Source organism: Coenobita brevimanus, chromosome 72, assembly GCF_032717465.1.
Source record: "Coenobita brevimanus isolate Jiangsu-jjx chromosome 72, ASM3271746v2, whole genome shotgun sequence".
Classification (NCBI taxonomy): Eukaryota; Metazoa; Arthropoda; class Malacostraca; order Decapoda; family Coenobitidae; genus Coenobita; species Coenobita brevimanus.
The window spans coordinates 7301514-7322643 of NC_137025.1; the positions used below are offsets into that span (position 1 = coordinate 7301514).

General features: G+C 40.8%; 1 protein-coding gene across 1 annotated transcript in view; it reads left to right on the plus strand.

Moving 5' to 3' along the window:
- The window catches only part of Mical (Molecule interacting with CasL), a 302955-nt gene that overhangs the window by 182700 nt on the left and 99125 nt on the right, over positions 1-21130 (plus strand). The window contains exon 22 of the mRNA XM_080278020.1: positions 7402-7568. Coding sequence (XP_080134146.1) covers positions 7402-7568 — 167 coding nt within the window. The remainder of the gene's footprint in view (positions 1-7401; positions 7569-21130) is intronic.

Sequence of the window (21130 nt, forward strand, 5' to 3'; positions counted from 1 at the left end):
CATCCAAATCCCTCATCAGCTGTAGCACTTCATTCATGTCAACTGTAATTTCTGCCATTCATGTCATCCTGGGTTCCGTTTCAGGTTCCTTAAATTCCTCTTCCAACACATAGACTGACTGCAGCTTGTTCATTATTTTGCACGATTTTTCTTCTCATTTGTAAGGTTCATCTCCATCCCTCAATCGTACTATACTGTCCTTAACTTTCATTTTACCATTTATAAACCTATAAAATAGTTTCAGATATTTTTTAAATTTTGTTGCAATATCTTTTTCATATTTCCTTTCTTCTTCTTTCTGCACCCTTGCATATTCATTTCTTACCTGCTTGTACTCCTCCCAGGCCCTTTCACAATGCCTTCTTCTCTCTTTATTCCATGTTCTTTTTCTTGCCTCATGTTCTATTCTGCATTTGTTGTTGAATTATTCTTTCTTCTTTTCCATAGCTGCAGAAAATTTTGGGACATATCTACTAACACCTGTTTTATATACCTCTATCAAAAACTCATATTTCTCATCAACATTTGTGGTCTTGTTCATTTTACTCCAGTCTGCAGTTTGGAAATAGTTCCTCATTGAAGCAAAGTCTGCCTTCCCATAATTGTATCAATTTTCTCTGTGTTTTTTGTCTCTTTCTCCTTCCCTTACTCCCACCACCTCCATCTCAGTAACCAGATGATCACTTTTGCCAAACGGGCATTGGTAGATTATGTTCCTCACATCATTTGGGTCCTTTGTGAATACTAAGTCGAGCCTTGATGGTTCGTTGTCACCCCTAATTCTTTTATTTTCTTTAATTAACTGGGTTAACATATTTTCCATCACCAGTTCCATTAATTTATTTCCCCATGATTCCTCATTATTACCAGCATCCATACTTTCCTAATCAACTCCTCTACAGTTAAAAATCTCCCATTATTAATATTATTATTCTGTTTCTTCATTCAATTAACATCTTTAGTTTAATAATGGATTCTCTTATTAACTGTTCGTAATCTTCTTTTGTCCATGCCCTAGTTTTAGGGGGCATATAAAATACTATTAAATCTATTTTTTATCCATAACTGTGTGTGTGTGTGTGTGTGTGTGTGTGTGTTCTTACCTAATTGTATCTTTACATGAATGAGTCAAGCTTGTACTGTCCTGTGTATTAAACCATTTTTATCATACTTATCTTTGAATTTATGAATAGTTTTGGCACACAATACTTCATTCGGTAGTGCATTCCACTGATCAATTGCCCTATTGGGGAAACATAATTTCCTTACGTCTTCATTGCCTCTCTTCGGCCACCCTTTGGGGGATTAGGGCATCAAGCTATAGATAGATAGATAGACTAATACTGTTAAGAACAACAGTGTAAATACATACCAGCTGAAAACATTTATCTCAGGAATAACAATATCAAACAGTAGCATCAACATTACTCGTAATAACATCATCCATCATCCAGACCTTCTTTCCCACCCAAGGGCAGGATGAGGAGTAGCAGCGTCCAGACAGCCAGAGCTTGCCTGATTCATTGGGCCACACTTCCATTTACTCATCATCCAAGCCCACTGAATCCTGGTTCTGTCTGATAGGCAAAAAAATTCACCACATTCTGTAGCTTCATATACTGTATATTTATTCAATAAACCCAATCTGAACACTGTCACGTTAAAAGGGTGCCAAATCCCTGGTAATCCACCTCTTTGCGCATAACTCATCCAGCCAGCACAATTTCTTGTCAGTCCCTTAGCTTCGCCAGCTTCCATACCTGTCTTCCTCACACACTCATCCACTATATCCTTCCACCTTCTTGGGCCACCTTGCCTTCTTCCGCCTTCAGATTTGCTGAGATATACCCTTTTCATCACTCTGTTGTCATCCATTCTCTCTACATGACTATACCATCTCAGTACACTCTCTTTGATTCTGGTGTCTGCAGTACATAATATTTAGTAACACTAACAAAATACACATTGTCATCATCATCATCATCGTTGTTATCATCATCCATGACATACAGCATCAGCATTATCACAAACAGCCCCATTAACACAAATTGCAACATCGGCAACAATAACATTACCGACACAGATAGGAGTTTATAACCCATACCCTCACAGTTCTTTGGGCACATACTGTATACTTCACAAGAGTTGCAAAGCACATGCACTGCTGCCGACTCACATAGTATTTTATCATTAAAGTACTTCCACAAGAGATAGATACCCCTTGACAAAACTTCTGGTAGCAGGCTGTGTCAGCACATTATTACTTCTACAAGGGATAGATACCACATGACAAAGCTTCTGGTGGCAAGCTGTGTCAGCACATTATTAACTTCTACCCCCTGGGGGTTTTCTGACGTTGCCCACTTCTCCCTGCGGGGGATATCTGTGATTTTGGAAGAAATATCCTTACTTCAAACCCTAACATCTGCCAAACTATAATAGCTAGAGAAAAAATTAAAGACTCACCAAGTCTACCTCTTTCAAATGAAAGTATCCCCATGTCTCCAGGTGGTCTCATCGATGAATAAGGATAAGTTAAAGATAACTGGTTTTCCATGTTTTGGCGGGCTTATCTGAGTGCGTGCCACTGCCAGTGACCTTGGACCTGCTGGCCAGCATTGTCAGCACTGACCGGAGTGGTGATTGTAACACTGGCAGGCCTCCCGGAATTTTCCACTCATTCTTCTACTTCTTACTCATCGTCGTAAGGATGAGTCATCACCCTGTTCATGTGGCTCTCCATTGAGTTTTCCACCCATTTCATAGCGCCACTATGCAGTGTAGGTGTGTGGGAAAAGAATAGCTCCGATTTTCTGTACTCATTTCTTGCGTCAATTTCAGTATACTGTAATACTTTCCCTCTACTACGGCACTTATATTTGCACTTGACATCACGATTATGGGTAATTGCACTTTGAGAAGTAAATGCACTGGTTGTTTCATGCAGTATTTTTTTTTTTTTTTTTTTTTTTTTTTTTTTTATGTGCGGAAGAAGGAATCAAAGGCCATGAGCCCGCAGTAACAGTTCCCTCCAAGAGAAAAACAAAATACAATAGAGAGCCAAATTCAAGATCCGATCATTTTGAGATGCCTGGACACACTGCGTTTGAAAGACTGGAGATCATAGGCAGCAGGAAATACAGATAGAGGGAGACAGTTCCAGAGCTGACCTGTTGCATAAATGAAAGACTGGGAGTAACGGTTAACTCTTGCATTAGAGAGTTGGACAGAAAAGGGATGAGAGTTTGCTGCCAGACGGGTGCTACGCGCACGTCGTAGAGGTGGAGGAATGCAAGCAGACAGTTCAGAGGAGCAGTAACCATTAAAGTAGCGATAGAAAAGAGATAAAGACGCAACAGTGCGGCGAAGAGACAGAGGTTGAAGGGAGTCAGTAAGAGGAGGAGAGTTAATGAGACGAAAAGCCTTTGACTCCACCCTATTGAGAAGAGCTGTGTGTGGGGAGCCTCCCCACACATGAGAGTTGTACTCCACACAGGGGCGGATAAAACCCCTGTATAGAGACAACAATTGTGCAGGGGTAAAGAAAGAGCGGAGTCGGCTTAGCACACCCAATCTTTTGGAAGCAGATTTTACAAGAGATGTAATATGATCTTTCCAAGATAAGTCCCGAGTAAATGAAACCCCAAGCATGTTCAAGGATGATGCAGGATTAAGCTGAATATTATTAAACATTAATGGGTATACCTGTGGAAGATTTTGTCGGGTTGATAGGTGTAAGAACTGAGTCTTAGATGCATTAAAGACAACCATATTATTTTTACCCCAGTCAGAGATACGAGCCAAGTCAGACATTAGGTGTGCCATAGCCTCATCCCTTGTTTCTTGAAGTAACTGTTGAGATGGGCGTTGCGGGAACCGAATGGAAAGGTGAAGGGTGGAGTCATCAGCGTATGAGTGGATAGGGTTAGATGTACAGCTTAGAAGATCATTGATGAATAAAAGGAAGAGAGTTGGTGACAGGACAGAGCCCTGAGGAACACCACTGTTGATAGATCTAGGAGAAGAACGATGGCTGTCTACAACAGTGGCTATAGAACGACCAGAAAGGAAGCTAGCAATGAAGGCACAGATAGAAGGATAGAAACCGTAGGAGGGCAGTTTGGAAATTAAAGATTTATGCCAGACTCGATCGAAAGCCTTTGAGATGTCAAGTGCAATGGCAAAGCTTTCGCCGAAGTCCCGAAAGGAGGATGACCAGGAGTCTGAAAGGTAGGTGAGAAGATCGCCAGTGGAGCGTCCCTGACGGAACCCATACTGACGATCGGAAAGAAGGTTGTGATAGGAAAGATGTCTTAAAATTTTTCTATTAAGAATTGACTCGAAAACTTTTGAAATACAGGACGTTAAAGCAATTGGACGATAGTTGGAGGGTTGGGAGTGGTCACCCTTCTTTGGGACTGGCTGAATGAGAGCAAACTTCCAGCAAGAAGGAAAGGTACAAGTTGACAGACAAAGGCGAAAGAGTTTGCCTAGGCAGGGTGTAAGCACAGAAGCACAGTTCTTGAGAACAACAGGAGGGACCCCATCAGGCCCATATGCCTTGTTAGTACTGAGGCCAGTGATGGCAGAAAATACATCAACTGAAGAAATTTTAATGTCAGCCATGAGGAAGTCAGAGGGGAGAAGTGATGGAGGAACAGCACCGGAATCGTCTAAGGTGGAATTGGAGGAGAAAGTCTGTGCGAAGAGATCTGCTTTATCAGTAGAAGAAATAGCTACAGAACCATCAGAGTAGAAAAGAGGAGGGAAGGATGATGAGGTAAAGTTGTTAGAAAGATTTTTGGCAAGATGCCAGAAGGAGCGGGAAGAATTCGAGTTGGAGAGTTGAGAGCATTTAGTATGGATGAAATTATTTTTAGTAGAGCGAAGAACAGACTTAGCACGATTCCGGGCAGAAACGTAAAGATGATGTGATTCAGGGGTGGGTTGGCTCCGGTACCTTTTGTAGGCCCTCTCCTTGTTGCGGACAGCATTAGAACAAGCGTGATTAAACCAAGGCTTTCTTGCGTTAGTCAAAGGATATGAGAAAGGAATGTATGCTTCCATGCCCGAGAGAATAACCTCCGTAATGCGCAAGGCACACTTAGATGGCTCCCGGCCATGGAAGCAATAATCATTCCAGGGAAAATCAAAGAAGTACTGCCTGAGGGCCTCCCAGTTCGCGGCTCCAAAATGCCACAGATGACGTTTCCCTGGAGGGTCCACAGGCCGTACCGGAGTGATAGGACAGGATAAGGTAATAAGGTTGTGATCGGAGGAGCCCAACGGAGAGAAAAGATTAACAGAGTAAGCAGAAGGATTAGTTGTGAGGAAGAGGTCAAGTATGTTGGAGCTCTCTCCAAGGCGGTCAGGGATACGGGTAGGGTGCTGTACAAGCTGCTCTAGGTCATTAAGGATAGAAAAGATGTAGGCTTGTTCACCAGGTGGATCCGTGAAAGGAGAGGAGAGCCAAAGGTGGTGGTGAACATTGAAATCTCCAAGAATGGAGATTTCAGAGAAAGGAGAAATGGACAGAATGTGTTCCATCGTAGAAGTAAGATAGTCGAAGAATTTTTGATAGTCAGTAGAATTAGGGGATAAGTAAACAGCACAGATATATTTAGTCAGAGAATGACAGGAAAGCCGAAGCCAGAGTGTGGAGAATTCAGAAGAATCAAGTTCAGGAACACGAGAGCAAGATAAGTCGTTGCGTATGTATACACAACAGCCACCTTTGGCTTTGAAATGAGTATAGAGAAAGTAGGAGGATACAGAAAAGGGTTTGCTGTCGGTTGCCTCAGACAGCTGAGTCTCCGTCAGAAAAAGAAGGTGAGGTTTAGAGGAGGAAAGGTGGTGCTCAACAGAGCGAAAGTTAGATGAAAGGCCGCGAATGTTGCAGAAATGAAGAAGAAGAGAGTCAGACAGTGGTTCCAGGCACCTCGAGTCGTCACCGGGAGAGGGGCAGATGGTGGGGGCATTTATGGTCCCCCCCCCTGGGGACTCCGAGGCTTGATTAATCGACACCATTTTTGTGAATTTTGAATAGGAAGTGTAGTGTGTACTGTGCATGTAGTTTGGTGAAGATAGTTAGAGAAATTTGTACTGGAGAGCTTGCTGGGCTACTCTCTGTGTAACTGAGACACTGAAAAAGTTCAGCAAAGGGGGATGGTCAGGAACTAGTCCTGAGGGCTGATGAAACGGGAGCTCCAGCACTCCCTGTCATCAGCTTTCCATCCACCTCGGGAGTACTGCCCTGCTCGACTGGTGCTACAGTATGGTTGAGTATGAGGTAATTACTTGTACAGAAATTGTGACTAATTTGTACTAATCAGAAGCATCGTGAAAATATTACTAATGTTATACACAATGTACATTTTTGTACTTCACATCACAAATATGCCAGTTCTCACATATTTACCATTATTTTCTGAGTAATGAAGGAAAAAATTTAGTTGCAGACCAGGTTTTCTTTCTTGCCTGTGCACTTGTGGTTTTCTTTCATTGTACCAGATAAAGTTGCTCAATGTATTTCTAATCATTGCTCCACAAATAACCATAAACAATAACACTTACTGCAATGCACTTGTAAAACTTATTATGAAACACTTATTTCATATCACTTACTTGATATAGCATGTACGGTAATATCTTACATTTCACTTATGTATAAAAAAACACACTGGTGCATACCTGTTTACTATTTATAGTTTCCCACACACCTGCTCAGTCACTGAGCCCTTTTCCCCAGCGGTAAGGGCAGAACTTTCAGAGGGGTAGATGATGCAGTTGGCTTCGTGCATGGGAGAGCAGAATCGGACGAGGAGGATGAGGGAGACATCGCTCTACATTGCCAGTGCCGTGTACAAACTGAGTCATGTGTCAGTGGGGTACCTTGGGTACCTACCTACCCTATGGTTGTCATAGAACATTGTTGTGGGTTCAAAGGGTGGCGGGAAGACGCTTATGGCTATACAAATCAACCGGCGTTGCTCGATGCCCCAAATCGTGACGGTATAACACGTCAACCGGCGCGTAGGGGGTAAATTTTCCCTGTTCAGTCCTACTTTTCCCACCCTGGTTCTCGTACCAAACCTCATCATATCCTAAATAAGATGCTATACAGGCATTAGAGAACTACATACTGGATATGCACATGTGAATGGTGTCTGCTTAGTCCCATATTTCCGTTATTTGTTCCATGTTACAACCCATAATTTAGATGATCTGACTTGGAACTTCATATAAAACTGTCAGTTATGTTTTCACAGTCATGTATTTTCCATCTTGCATTAACTATCTGCTCAACCTCCACAGCCTCAAAATTTAATGGCTTCTCAAGGAATGAGATGTCTGCTCAGTTGTACATTTTTCACAATCCTTTACCTACTTCTCACCTCACAGGGAACTACATATACGACCGTGAGGGAAGATACGGTGGGAAATTCTTCTGTATCCCACACTTTGGCTTGACTCCACGATCCCGAGGTGTACGGCAGCGACGTGAGGACAGTGCCAAGGAGAACATTGTGCCACCACCGGCTGCACCTTCCACCCCTCCCACACTCCAGGTAACACATGACTCTCTTTACACACCCACACATATAGTGGTTTTATCCAGTACCTATGTGTTTTGTGTACATTGTAGGCAGTGGAACCCTGTTAGGTTATCTCTTTTTTTGTTCTCTGACATGTGACAGTGTTGATATCACTGCTGGTTGTTTGACTGATTAGTAGGTGGATGACCTTGGTTAGATCGACAGTGCCTGACAACTGGATTGTTGGTTAACCCTTCTGTTACTTTGGACATACTTTGGTGTTTTGTTCAGCTGAAAATATTCTATCAGTCAAACTGTTAATAAAAACCAGTTCACAACCCATTTGCTATAATGCATGCACATGCACATTTATACAAGTTAAATGCAGATATTACTTAAGTGAAAAAATCTTGGGCATCAGAAGGTTAATAATAATCAGATTGATGTCCTGAATGACAGGATGACAGCTGGGGAGGTTGGCCAAATGGATGACCAAATGATCAGTTGATATATCAAGCACTTTTGCTCTTCATTCCTATCTCTTATCATTGGAGGTTTAGTAACACTACTTTCGGTTCATTCATGTCGCTGTTTTTTTTTTTTTTTTTTTTTTTTTTTTTTTCTCCACATGGAATTGTCTGTCGTGTGTGTGTCCAGGAGGGGAGGGGTGGCTTTTATAAAAGTCTGTCACACTTCACTCTTAGTGTCACTGACTCCCCTCGTCCTTTGTTACTTCTTCTTCTTCTTTTTTTAATACAACTCGGTGTCTGTTCTGAAGTCTTTTGCTATTTTGTGGTTCGTGCCTTACTGTCAGTAAGCATCCTATCCTTAGCATCTTTCACTTTTACTGTTGGGTCAGGTGTGCGTCTTGGATGTAGAAAGTGGTAGTACAGTACATTTTTTTTCTTGATATTTCATTGGTTTAATAAAGATTAACTGCTAATCAGTGCTATATACTGTATGTTCTGCAATAACCCTTTATAGCTAGTTTTCTATAGTAAATACCTCATTAGTTGACTCTTATTTTGAGCCTTAACACTTTAGCTGCTATGCATGCACTTGGTTATTTAATTTAGACTTGGTTATTTAATTTAGACTTGGTTATTTAATTAATTTAGACTAATGCCAGACAGCTTTCGTCAGCACAAGAAATCCGAGCGGTGAGAGGGTGAAAAATTAAATTGATCAACCCTTTTACTGCAGTGGACATATGTTAGTGTTCCATTCCATTTAACCCCTTAAACACGGCCGTGAACAGTCCCCCCCCCCCCCCCCCCCCCGAGTGGCGGGGTTGTATCACGGTCTGAGTACCTGTAGGAAAATATTAGCCAAAAATCAGAGATTAACCCTAGAACATTATACTTGGTATGGCAGATAGTACTTACATTCAGGTTTCTCCAGAGACCTGGTGTTGAGCCTTCGTGGACTACCCAAGGACTTGTGGAGACTTGCAAAGTTGGGTAACCAAATCTTCACTTTCACACCTCCAGCAGCCCGGTTTCCCCTCTACCACAGCCTCATTCTGTCACAGTAAACTTTATACTACAACGTAAAGGTAGTTTGAAATCCGTATTTGTACAATAAGCACAGAAAATAAGGCTAAAATCAACGGAGCGTATGGCCGACATGCAGCGCGGCGGCGGTCTTCCCATCACTCAACAAACATTTCCATTTTCACAGCTAAAAACATGTATACTACATTATTTTCAATCATATTACTTCCCAAAAGATCACCGCGGCGCGCTTTTTATTCTGCCTTATGCCTGTCACTTTATTCTCGTTCCTGTTGGCCGCTTGCACTGACTCGGAAGAGCTAGAACTCGCCATAATGTCACTTTGAAAGCCTGCGGTAAACTGACGCTAAACAGGGGCAAACCGTGAGAAAAAAAGCTAGTGTTACAACTGGGGAAACAAGCGTTTCCTATTAGCATAAACTGCTTGTGAGAGGAGAGCGCAGATTTACAGTTCTGAGCACTCAGAGCGCTGCCATGTATCACAGCCAGGCTGGCCGGGCCGTGGTGGTGGGGGGGGGGGACGGGGGGAAAACGTAATGCTTGGCAACAACGGAGGTCAGTAGTACAAAGGTAAAGTATGCTAATTGTAGCTAAAGGGTGGTGGTACTGATAGACAATACCAGCTGGAGCCTGCCTGCCCGCGGTTATTCAAAATTTACTAGAATCACAAACGCGACGCTCCGCCATTATGTCCTTTTCGCCGAGCGTCGCAAACGCGACGATCCGTGTTTAAAGGGTTAATATTCCAGATAATGCCAGATGATTATCTTGAACTGAGAAAATCCTAGCAGCTAAAGAGTTAAGAATACCTGGAAGAAAACTCATTTGCCATCAGACAATCACTTTTTTGCATATTGTTTATTGCCAGCTTTTGTTTGATCAGCTATCATATGTATGCTTTAAAATTGTCATTTGTTGTCTTCCTTAAACCATTATGATTATGTGAACCAATGGCCACAACACTAGTAACAGCAACATTACATGAAAGTGTCATTGATAAATGTACTAGTGTTAACTTAGTACAGTATGTTACATTAAGCTGTAAGTACAGTACAGTGATTCCTTGGTTATCACGCCCTTGGTTATAGCCGTTTTCATTATTATTGGAAGATGAAAATCTGCAGTACTGCTGTTATCGCACAATTTTTGGCTAAAAATCATGGCTGTCATGCACCTGATCTGGTTTCTGCCAAAAGTGATCATGCACTGTCTGTGGTTTTTGATGGCTTTGAGGGATTTAAAGATGAGGCCCTACAGGAGGAGTTAATCCTAGGTGGTGGAGACCAATAACTTTCCATCCCCTAGCATCAGAAACGCTTACTTCAAACTCATCTCTGTGGTACATGTTAATGCCTTATTGTGCCCTTTTCATCACTTTCTACTAGCCTAACCATGTGTAGGCTGTGTGTGTTTCTGATACCTTAATATTATGTACTGTATGTATATTGTGGGTCTCAGTTGTCATAAAAGGGAAACTTTGGGCTTGCACTTGGGATGCTTGGTACCACTTAGGATAAATCCCATAGGTTCTGTACTTTTGTTATCAAGCAATTTCATTAACATGCATCATGTTCAGTACCAACTACGTGTGATAACCAAGATATCATTGTAGTGTACTGTATTCCCTTTATTCTGTTCATCTTCCCATATACCTTTTATATAGAATATTATTATGTTCCTAACAGAATATCCATTTCCTCTTGACTGACATTATTTCTGCGATACTACAAAAACTAACAAAATTTTGACAGTACATAGGCATCACAAAAATACCCTTGTTTTGAGACTGGTCAACACTGTATCTGTACACACTAATACATGCTTGATATTACACTACATGGAAACTACTAATATTCTCCTGTTCTGGCACTGTTCTCTAGCACTCAGTAATCTTCAGCAAGTCTCACACTACGTGGAAACCATAAAACTACTGAGACATTGTTCTTGAGTTCGGTAGTAAGACTACCACACTTTTGAAATTACATAGAAACACCCAGTATTCTCATTACAGTGCTATTCTCCATATGTAAATAATTTTGATATTAGTGTAAAGCCATGTTATAATATTTCATTATTTTTACCTTGATAAGAACACAGTTGATCTTATAATCATAATTCATTCACATCATATATATATGACATGTCAAGTTTCCCTTCATATACCTTACTTCTTCTTCATCTTCATCTTCTTGTTTCTCTTTATTTCCCTGTCCATAAAGATATTAACTGAACATCCATTTTGTTCTATGTGTAGTCCTAAACACACTTAGTCTAAAAGCACTGCATGTATTCATTGTCATCATCACTTTAATTATCATCATCCTTACTTTGTTTCCCATGATTTCAGTGGGTTAGTTAGATTATACAAATAACAGACTGGAGGTGTGTGACATAATTGAACACAGCTTGCAAGACTCATAGACACAGGAAATCACTTTACTCCACAACTTAATAATTCTTTTTATATGAGGATATACTGTATATTTAGTTTTATTCTTGCTGCCACCAGGCGATTTTATTCATTGGAAGCATTCTAGTCGTGAATGGGTTAATAAAGGTTATATCTAACCCATGTAGTTTGAAAAGTCTCTCTTGAGCTGAATAAAATCATGTATAGGTAGTAGAATAAATTTTAAAAATGTATCATCAGATTGAAAATATTAAATTTGATCTACAACTGACACTGTGCAACTCTGTATATACTCTCACTCAGTTTACACTCTCTCACTTTCTTTTCATACTCATTAGAAAATTGCATTCTGAGCCGTAGCTGTATAATAAAGTATTTATAAACTTTTTTTTAAAATATGATTATACAGTAAGTTGGTGTATTTCTGAATTACAGGGTTAAAGCCAGGTACTGGTATTGAAATTTTTTATCATTTTTGGTTTAGTTTTTAGTGCCGTTGCTAAAATGTTAATGGAATTTGATAAGTAGACCAAGGAAACAGAATTTCACTCTGTTGATGAACATGCTGAAAGTTTGTATGTATTTATTTATTTATAATTACTGATGCATTTTAGGTATGTTCTTTAGGAATGCTACTCCCTAATTGTATAATAAGAGTACGATAATAATTATCTTGGAAATATTTCCTAATACTGTACCCTGCAGTTCAGAAACACACTAAATTACTGTATGTTCTGTAAGATATGTCCAAATATAGGGCATGTTGTGTAATGTCTCTTCACAGCTAATGCTATAAACTTATTAATAATAATAATATTAATAATAATGATAATCATCATCATCATCATCATCATCATCATGCACATCATCATCGTGTGATGATGGTGATGATGGACTGATATTTTTGTACCCACATAAACACAAGCATTTTGCTACATCTGGCTTGAAGATTGTCAGCACTACTGCTGAGTTATTCCTGTCTCTGACTATCACTTAATGCATGTTGCATTATTTAATGCTTATTGCTTTTGCTGTCACTGATGTGACTGATTGCATGACTGCCTGATGTGGTGCTCATAATACAGTCCTAATAATGAGATTTAGATATTTATTATGTCAGTTGATGCACTGAGATAATGATTTGCTTAAGGCATTAGCTGTTTTTTTTTTCTCTGCCAGTGGATAATGCCCATGGATATTGTAAATACCGCACAGACATGAGGTAACACTGGAAAGCAGGAAATTTGTGATGACTCAAAGTGGTCAGCACTGTCAGAATTTTTTTGTTATGAATTTTTATGAAGACAGAAATATATGTTACTCATTATTCAGGTAAGCATGACTGAATCATCCAGACCTGATAATTAACTCATTAACAGTGGTATTCGACTTGATAAATGTCTCTGAAACTCACAGAAGGGCTAGGGGACAGGCTTCAAACTTTGTCAGCTATTAATTTCCTTCTTTTGACATGCAAGAGGACATGGTGATGCATGGGTATGCATAATATGTAAAATGTCAGTACAGTATCTCAAATACTGTACTATAGTTTTGTTGTAATGGGATTATGTTTGAAGATTTGTATCTGGGCCACCTCCCAAAAATCAAACCTTTACTTTCATCGGACCTAGAGACAGTTTATTTTTATGATGAAATAAAAGAGCACAAACTGAGGTATGGATGTACAAGTTTTTACATCAGTGTCTGCCATAGTCTAGTTATTGTGAATGTTAGAAGACTTCTGTAATTTGCACAAGAGACAGCATTCACATTCATAAAAGGAAAGAGTACATGTACAGGTCTGGGCAGTCCAGTTAAAATAATTGACAGTTGTGTTTGTTCATCACTAGTGAATTTTTTTAAATTAGAAAAATTTTTGGTATTGTATATATATCATAGTCAGCAGGCTGGGAGAAGGAAGTGATAGGAAGTTGGGAAGTAGAAAAGTTGCAAAGAGAGTGATATGATCCATCTTTCTTCTCCTTTCTCTCAATTTACACAGGTGAATGGAGAAAAGCAGGGTGGTGGGTATTGGGGTGAGGGCTGGGGATTAGGCAGTAGGGGATTAGGGTTGGGGAGGGGATGTTAGAGGTTGTATGTATGGTGCCTCTGTCATCATATTATTTATTTGTATCGGAACCCCCTAACACCATGAAAGTAAAATTTAGGTGGCATGTGGAATATGCTTTATGTTTTAGTTCCCCATGAGGCATCACTGAATGCATGTCAGAGTTGCCAGGAAGTTGAAGTTATAGGTATTAGTATCGTAGTATTATTACTGCTGTATCATCATTAATTATGTGGGAATGTTATCATTGGCCTCCTTCCCCCCTCCCCCTTTTTTTTGTACTGAAGTTGGATTCCATTATGCCAAGCCAGAGCTGGACCGAACTGAATTAAAGGGATACCCGGGCCAAGAGAGCATTTTTGTAGAAGACCAAACCATGATTAGTATAGTACAATATTGTCATAACAAAACTTTGGCACTGAGATGTGATAAGCACACTGCCCAGTACTTATGCTGCAAGGAACTCCACGACTGGTTTTTAGGACTTTCATTTTTTACTGTTTCCTGTTACCAGAGAAATCAAAGAGCCATGCTTAGGATTTGCCCACCCATGGGAAATTGTGTTGGGATAACTGATGAACTAATGTACATGATAAAAATTTTTGTGTTGTGCATTTACACATTTTTGGAAAGTTTTTGATAGGAAGGAATTTGAGCATGGCTTGGGTTTATTAACATTCCTAAAACCTGTAGCCTGCAGATGTGTTCTGTAAGGATTGAAATAACAAACTAACAAGAGAACAGTAGTTCTTAATAGAGACATCAGTTCAGTATAAGCATATACTCATTAATGATGAGAAAGGAGTAGCAGTGTTCGACCAGGATTGAAGCTATTGGCAACAGTATAAGCGCTTGAAGGTGCCACAACGCAACCGCTTTTTGAGCTATCTCACACTACGGCCTCTGCAAGCACAGCAGACAAACACACAGCAGATCATATACCATGTGGAAGCATGTAAGCCTATCAGGTCCCTGCTCTTCCCTCGGACAATAGAAGTTTCGGCGGTGGTTTGTGCGGTTGGCATCTGTGCTCCTCGTGCTCCTCCTCCTGTACCTCTACGTGTTCGGGTTTTGGTAGCCTTAGGAGGGGGGGGGAGGGGAGGGGGAACCCATGTCTGCCTGCCTGCCTGCCCGCTGCCTGCCCCTTCCCCCCCTGTACCTACCTACCTGCCCCAGCAGTGCCCAGGCAAGGTGAGAAAGAGAGTGAAAGGAAATTAAATGTTTAGTCAGCCAAACTGCAGATATAAGCAAACATTTGCTGGGATGAACGGCTGGGGTGGCAGCAACAGATTAACAGACAGTTGACTCAGTGGGGTTGTGGCAGGGCAGAGTACTGCGGCACAGACAGCAGGGTCAGGCATAGTAGCAGGTGGAGTGGTGGTAGTGCTGACAGTACATAACATGTTTAGTATGATTATATTGCAGTGGCACTTGATTATGTTATGTTTAAATTGAAAATATGGTATGCAGCACCAAGTACATTTATCCTCACCAGTTCAAAAGGTACCTTTAAGATTTAAATGAAATAACTCCCCAGTAAGCCAGGATAGAAGTTTTATTGAGGGAGTTAATTTAAGAATTGAATATGTCTGGCAGTAGCCTGTTTATTATTAAAAAAGAGATGATCATACTGACAGAGTTATTTGAGCTTATTCCTAAACCCTTCTGCACAAGACATTTTCTCAAATGGTGGAGTGGTGGTAGTGCTGACAGTACATAACATTTAATATGAATATATTGCAGTGGCACTTGATTATGTTCTGTTTAAACTGAGTATGTGGTATGCAGCACCAAGTACATTTATCCTCACCAGTTCAAAGGGTTTCTTTTAGATTTAAATGAAATAATTCCCCAGTAAGCCAGAATAATAGTTGTATTGAGGGAGGTAATTTAAGAATTGAATATGTCTGGCAGTAGTTTGTATATTATTGAAAAAGACATGGTCATACTGACTGAGTTATTTGAGCATATTCCTAAACCCTTCTGCACAAGACATTTCCTCAAAGGTGAAGAAAAATGTCTGGGAGTCATTGTAGGGAAGGGGTTAATGGAAGTTCGTTCTGTACTCTTGAAGATGTAGCATGGTGTACTGATGGGGTTGCAAAGGTATTATTAAAGAACAATGCACATGGACCTGACACAGCTACGAAAGGGGAGTAACTTAGGCATTCCTTATATCATCTTGTGATAAATTGTGATCTAACTGATGGGAGAAGAACAGTATGGGGCATACATTCACACTAGGAGTAGTAGTACTTCAGTGCTTTACTGTTGAGATCAGTAATTGTTTTACTCTTTCAGAACTCTCATAATGTAATGAAATCATGCTGAAGTAATGAGCAGTGGGGACAGGCATCTACTGTAGGTTTTGGTGCTCTCATTTGACTTTTTTTGGGGAGAGACATGGGCATCAGTTTCTTCCTTCTTAAAAGAGAATGAAAGTACAGTAAATATCAGAGTTTAGAGTTTTGCTTCATGTTTTCAAAATCATTGATGTATAAATTTACTACAGGCTGTGACTGTACCTTTCACACTCCTTGGCACATGTACATCCTGTACTTGGTTTGGGAAGTAACAATCACTTTAACATTTCAGTTGCAGGGAATTTTTACAGTTTTCTTTTATTACTACTTAAGACAATTTTGTTCACTTTAGAAAAGACCTCTGCAGTTGCTGGGGTTAGAAACAGTGCCATTACCCCTTTCATTTCAGTGACAGCTTTTTGTGTTGTTATCGCTATCAATAGACGATACAGTAGTATAAACCTGCATTGCATGTTGTTGGCAAAAATACCCTTTTTATGTATTTTCATTGTCATACTTCTGGGTCTTACCTTTCTTATTGAAATATTAGGGTGTTAGAGGATGATGGTAATAACACCTTGTACAGTAATACTTCAACCTACCACCAGCTCCACCACAGGTCATCTTTAACTGCATGACACACACTTTGCATTTGTTGGTGTTTTGGTGTACAGTATTGTATCGATGTTTGTGTATCATTGTCTTAACCTGCATGTGTATGTGTACCAGAAGCTACATCAACAACAACCTGCATTTACTTTACAGTTTGTCCACTCAGTTATGTACCAGAGGCATCATCAACAACAGACTGCATATACTTTACAATATGTCCTCTCTGTTACATAATAATGTGTCAAGCTCTTCTTTTGATTCAGATATACCAGATTTTCCATTACTTCCGATATGTTTCATATTTTTTTATTTTTTCGGTTTCACAAAATTTTCAACCTTGGACAACCCATTTTGATGTGGATGGGTCCCTTCTAGATACAAACCATACAGATCTTGGAATTAGGAGAAATTTATCCTGTTCATCTATTCAGTAGTGGAGTTTTCTATTTGTAACTTGCCCATTCTGTGTACTCGAAGTACTGTCATAGAGAGGAGATAATGTGTTCCATAATGTTTCATTGTATAGTACGAACGTTTCATTGTAAGCACAACATAATTCTTGTCGTCTTATTCACTGAGGTCTGCAACTGTTGCGCAGACTCTGATGCTACAGTGGACATACCCCTTGCATTAAAGACTTTTTGTTAAAAAAGTTACAGTGATTCAGTGATTAACCTTTTTTCTGTTACAAATATACCAAAGCATTCTGTACAAATTACACTCAGGTTATTTTGTTCCACTGGAGAACTCCAAGCAGTCATAGGGACAAAGTTCTACAATGCTAGATGTTACTGCATCCCATAGTACTGCACTGATTAATAATTTCTTGGAAAAGTACAGCATTGCATTGTATAATGCGATACATCTAGCCTGCACAGTATTCTTCAGATATCCAAGATTCTTCCAAGACTACAGCTACTCAGACTTTTCAGATCTTCTCTCAAGACAACTCCTCAGACTTTTCAGATCTTATGAACAGTTGAGATGTGACTCTTTCATGTCCTTTTTCCATCATAACATGCAGCGATCCACAATACTTGTTAGAGAAACTTTATGATTTCTTCTAAGCCTTTCACATGCCAATGAGCTCACAACCTCCCAGAAATGCCAGCTTCTCTTCCAAATCTCTCCTGACCTAGCACTGTTTACACCCGGGGCTGGGAACTAACGAGAGGCGGGACTTTCAGGTAAGACACAGTTCGCACTTCACCCCCAAGACATGGCCATTGCTCCCTGAGGGCCGCAGAGATGATGGGGAACTATCTCCAGGCCAGTATACCTCACTCATACGTCGGGCGTCCCTGCGCAGCTACATACACTCATATTCTGACTCTCTCCATGATGACAAAACTACTAATCACTTGAACAGTGATCAGAAAGGTGTGAATGATGTTTGCATAAACACGTGTGCCAGAAACAACTCCAAGCCCACTAAGGTCACCAAAGTAAAAGTCAAGGACTTAGCAAATCAAGACATCAAACACTTGACTTATAATTCAAACACTAAATTACCATCCAATAATAAGTCAACAAACATTGGTACTCAGGCAAATACTATAAATAATCAGAATGTCAGCAGAAATATTGAAGACTCCCCACCAAAGACCAGCCGTATACCCAGACCCCTGAGGACCTTGAGTAATCTTAGACAGAACAAGAAGTCAGAACAATTAAAACATGATCCTGGCAAGCAAAAGCAGCGGTCAAGTAACCAGAATATATCAGGAGGTGATCAGAACAAGAAAATTGGCAGGCAGAGCTCTAATAATAGAATTAAAACCCAGAAGACCAAAACTGACAGTAAAACTAAGAAAATGAATGAACAGAACAAAGAAATAATTGCTGTAACGAAGAGGACCAAGGCCCCCAGTAAGGGTGCATGTGAGGATGGGAGACGACAGGGCCAGCACAGGTCCCAGCTATACATCCAGCTGTCTGGAGGGAGTCACTTGTCTGAGAGTGAGGACACTAAAGTCTTTAAATCCAGCCTGTCTCCTGGGTGCCAGGCAGAAAAGAATCTGAGTGCAGATTTGTCCTGTAATTCTTCAAACTCATCTGGGAATCAGGCATCAGAGCAGACTAATGGATGTCAGGCACAAGGAAAAACAGATTCTTCCAAGTTCCCACATTCAGCAAAAGTGTCACAGTTTCCCATTACAAGCAGGACTCAGTGTTCTCAAATGAAAGAGCAGAATCTGACAGAGGTGTCATCTAGTAAGGTTGAGTTGCCATCTAGTACAGCCACAAATAGGACCAGTGAAGGTCAGGTGGTAGAGAAACATAGTACAAATTTATCACAGTCTGTCAGCATACTGAAACCTCAGCAGCAGGTCATCCCACATGACTTTCAGACATTTGACTTTGCTTTGTCACCTCATATCACACATTCAGAAAATATAGACAGTGGGAATACATTGCCAGTGCTGTCATCCTCTTCCCCTGCCTCTCCTGTTGTGTTTTATGCACCCCCATCACGCCTCCCATCATCTCTTCCAACCTCACCTTCTGTACCAACATCTTGTGCCTCTCATTGTATTACGGGCGTATCTTCTTCACGTACCTCCACTGTCAGTTTATATCCTGTTCCTTCTCATTGTGTGTGTCCATCATCATCATCATCATCCTCTCTTCCTCCCATATCAGCATCTTCCCCGACCTCTGCCCATCCAAGATATCCTGTGTCTTCTACTTTCCCTGTACCATGCATACCACCTCCCATTCCCATTGCTGCTCCCTTAATCTCTCCCCCATGCAAACCTTCCACCACATCTACTCTATCTCTTACTTTATCTTCCTTTACATCTACTTCTCCCTTACCCACTGCCAGTAACTCACCTACACCCCACACACCCCCAGCTCCCCCCCCGAGAGGTAAGGCCCGGGCTGGGGAGAGCAAAGAAGAGATGGTTTGTTCCCAACATCTCCCCTCTCTCCCACACTCCACCTCAGAGTGTCGGCAAAAAGAGAAGAGTGTATCAAAGTTGCAGAATGTCTTGTTATGTTCCAGTCCATCTCTACCAGGTCCTTCTCTACAGCAATCCTCTGCTTCTTCTTCTCTTCCCCTCCAGCCCTCTGCCTCTCAGTCTTGCCTTCCCAGTAGCTCTGGCACTTCGAAAATCCTTTCCAGTATCACTTCTATTTCCTCAGCCCCCAATGCCTCTTCTCTTAAAAATACTCAGTCAGCCTCATCCCCAGTGCCTTCCCCTCAGACACACACTTCATTTTCCACTAGTATTCAGGCTTCCTCTTTCTCAATGTCTTCCTCCCAGTCACACTCTTTGTCTTCCACCAGTGCTGTCCTTCCATCTGTGTCTACCTCCATGCCTCTTTCCTCCACTCAGCCATCTTCTACATGTATAACCTCGTCCTCACAACCTCCCTCCCTTACCTCTTCGTCTTCCTCCACCAGCTCTTCATCAGTTTGGTCCCGCTACCTCTCATGGCTCCACCGAGTAACCAAGACATGAATGTTAGCCGAGGATAAAACATACCGGTACACATACAACCATATACAGTGTTCAATGTTGCGTGTAACCTTTTCGATCTGATATCGTATTTTCATATATGAGGCATCCGGCGGCAGAAGGGTGACTTAACCAAAAGTGATTTTAAGATAATCTGACCATAAAAGTTAATGCGTCTATACCACTCTGTGCGTATATGAAATATATGCATATTTGGTGTCATTAGATTTGTGTGATCAAGGAATAATTTCCTAAATTAAAAAAAGATGGTATATTCATGCTTTTTTTTTTTTTTTTTTTTTTTTAATAGAAATTCATTGCCTAGCAACCCCAAAAACTTTCAGTAGAGAAAGAATATTGCAGTATCACTATGTTATTGCGTGCAAATGAGAGATACTAATGTATTGAACACACTGGTACGAAAAAGCTTGTCATGTCACTTCCATGAATTTTGGCAGATTTTTAAAAATATGGAAAACTCGAAAATTGAACAAAAATAGGCTACATGGCACCCAGCTGTGTGTGTGTGTGTGTGTGTGTGTGTGTGTTTTCAAAGTTAATAAACCATCTATCCGTCCATCATCCAATCCTACATTGCCCCGTGAGGAGCGTAGGAGCCCGGGGCTAGGCAGTTGGTCCTGACATTTAAGATGAGAGTGACCAGCCTCACTCATCCCTGAGTGGCATTACATGAGCAATAAACCCCAGCCACCTCTTGGATATAAACCTTCACCGACTCAATCTGAGTAGAGCACAATAATTACCCACTAAACCACCAGGCGCCAAAATTTGGTTATATGGTTATCACCCAGCATAGTAAATGGTTTCCTGGTGTACAGGAAACCATTTGGCTTGTCACTCAGTGTAGAGTCACCCACAGGCAGAAGGAAGAGAAAAGAATGAAGGAATGAAAGACAGAAGAGGGAATGCAAAGTCACCTGTAGGCAGAAAAATGAAGAAAGAATGAAGGAAAGAAAGACAGAAGAAAATGGAAGGAAAGAAGGATGGAGGAGAGGACAGGGTAGACACCCGAAAGCAGCACTACACTGAGTGAGTGGATGGTGAGTGTCCCCACCTACCACACAGTTAATAAACACAATGAAAATTTCTAGACATAATGAACATATTGATACTAAAAACATGCTTGTTAATCATATTTCTGATTTTTTACATCCACCATCCAATCCTATGTTGCCCCATGAGGAATGTAGGAGCCCAGGGCTA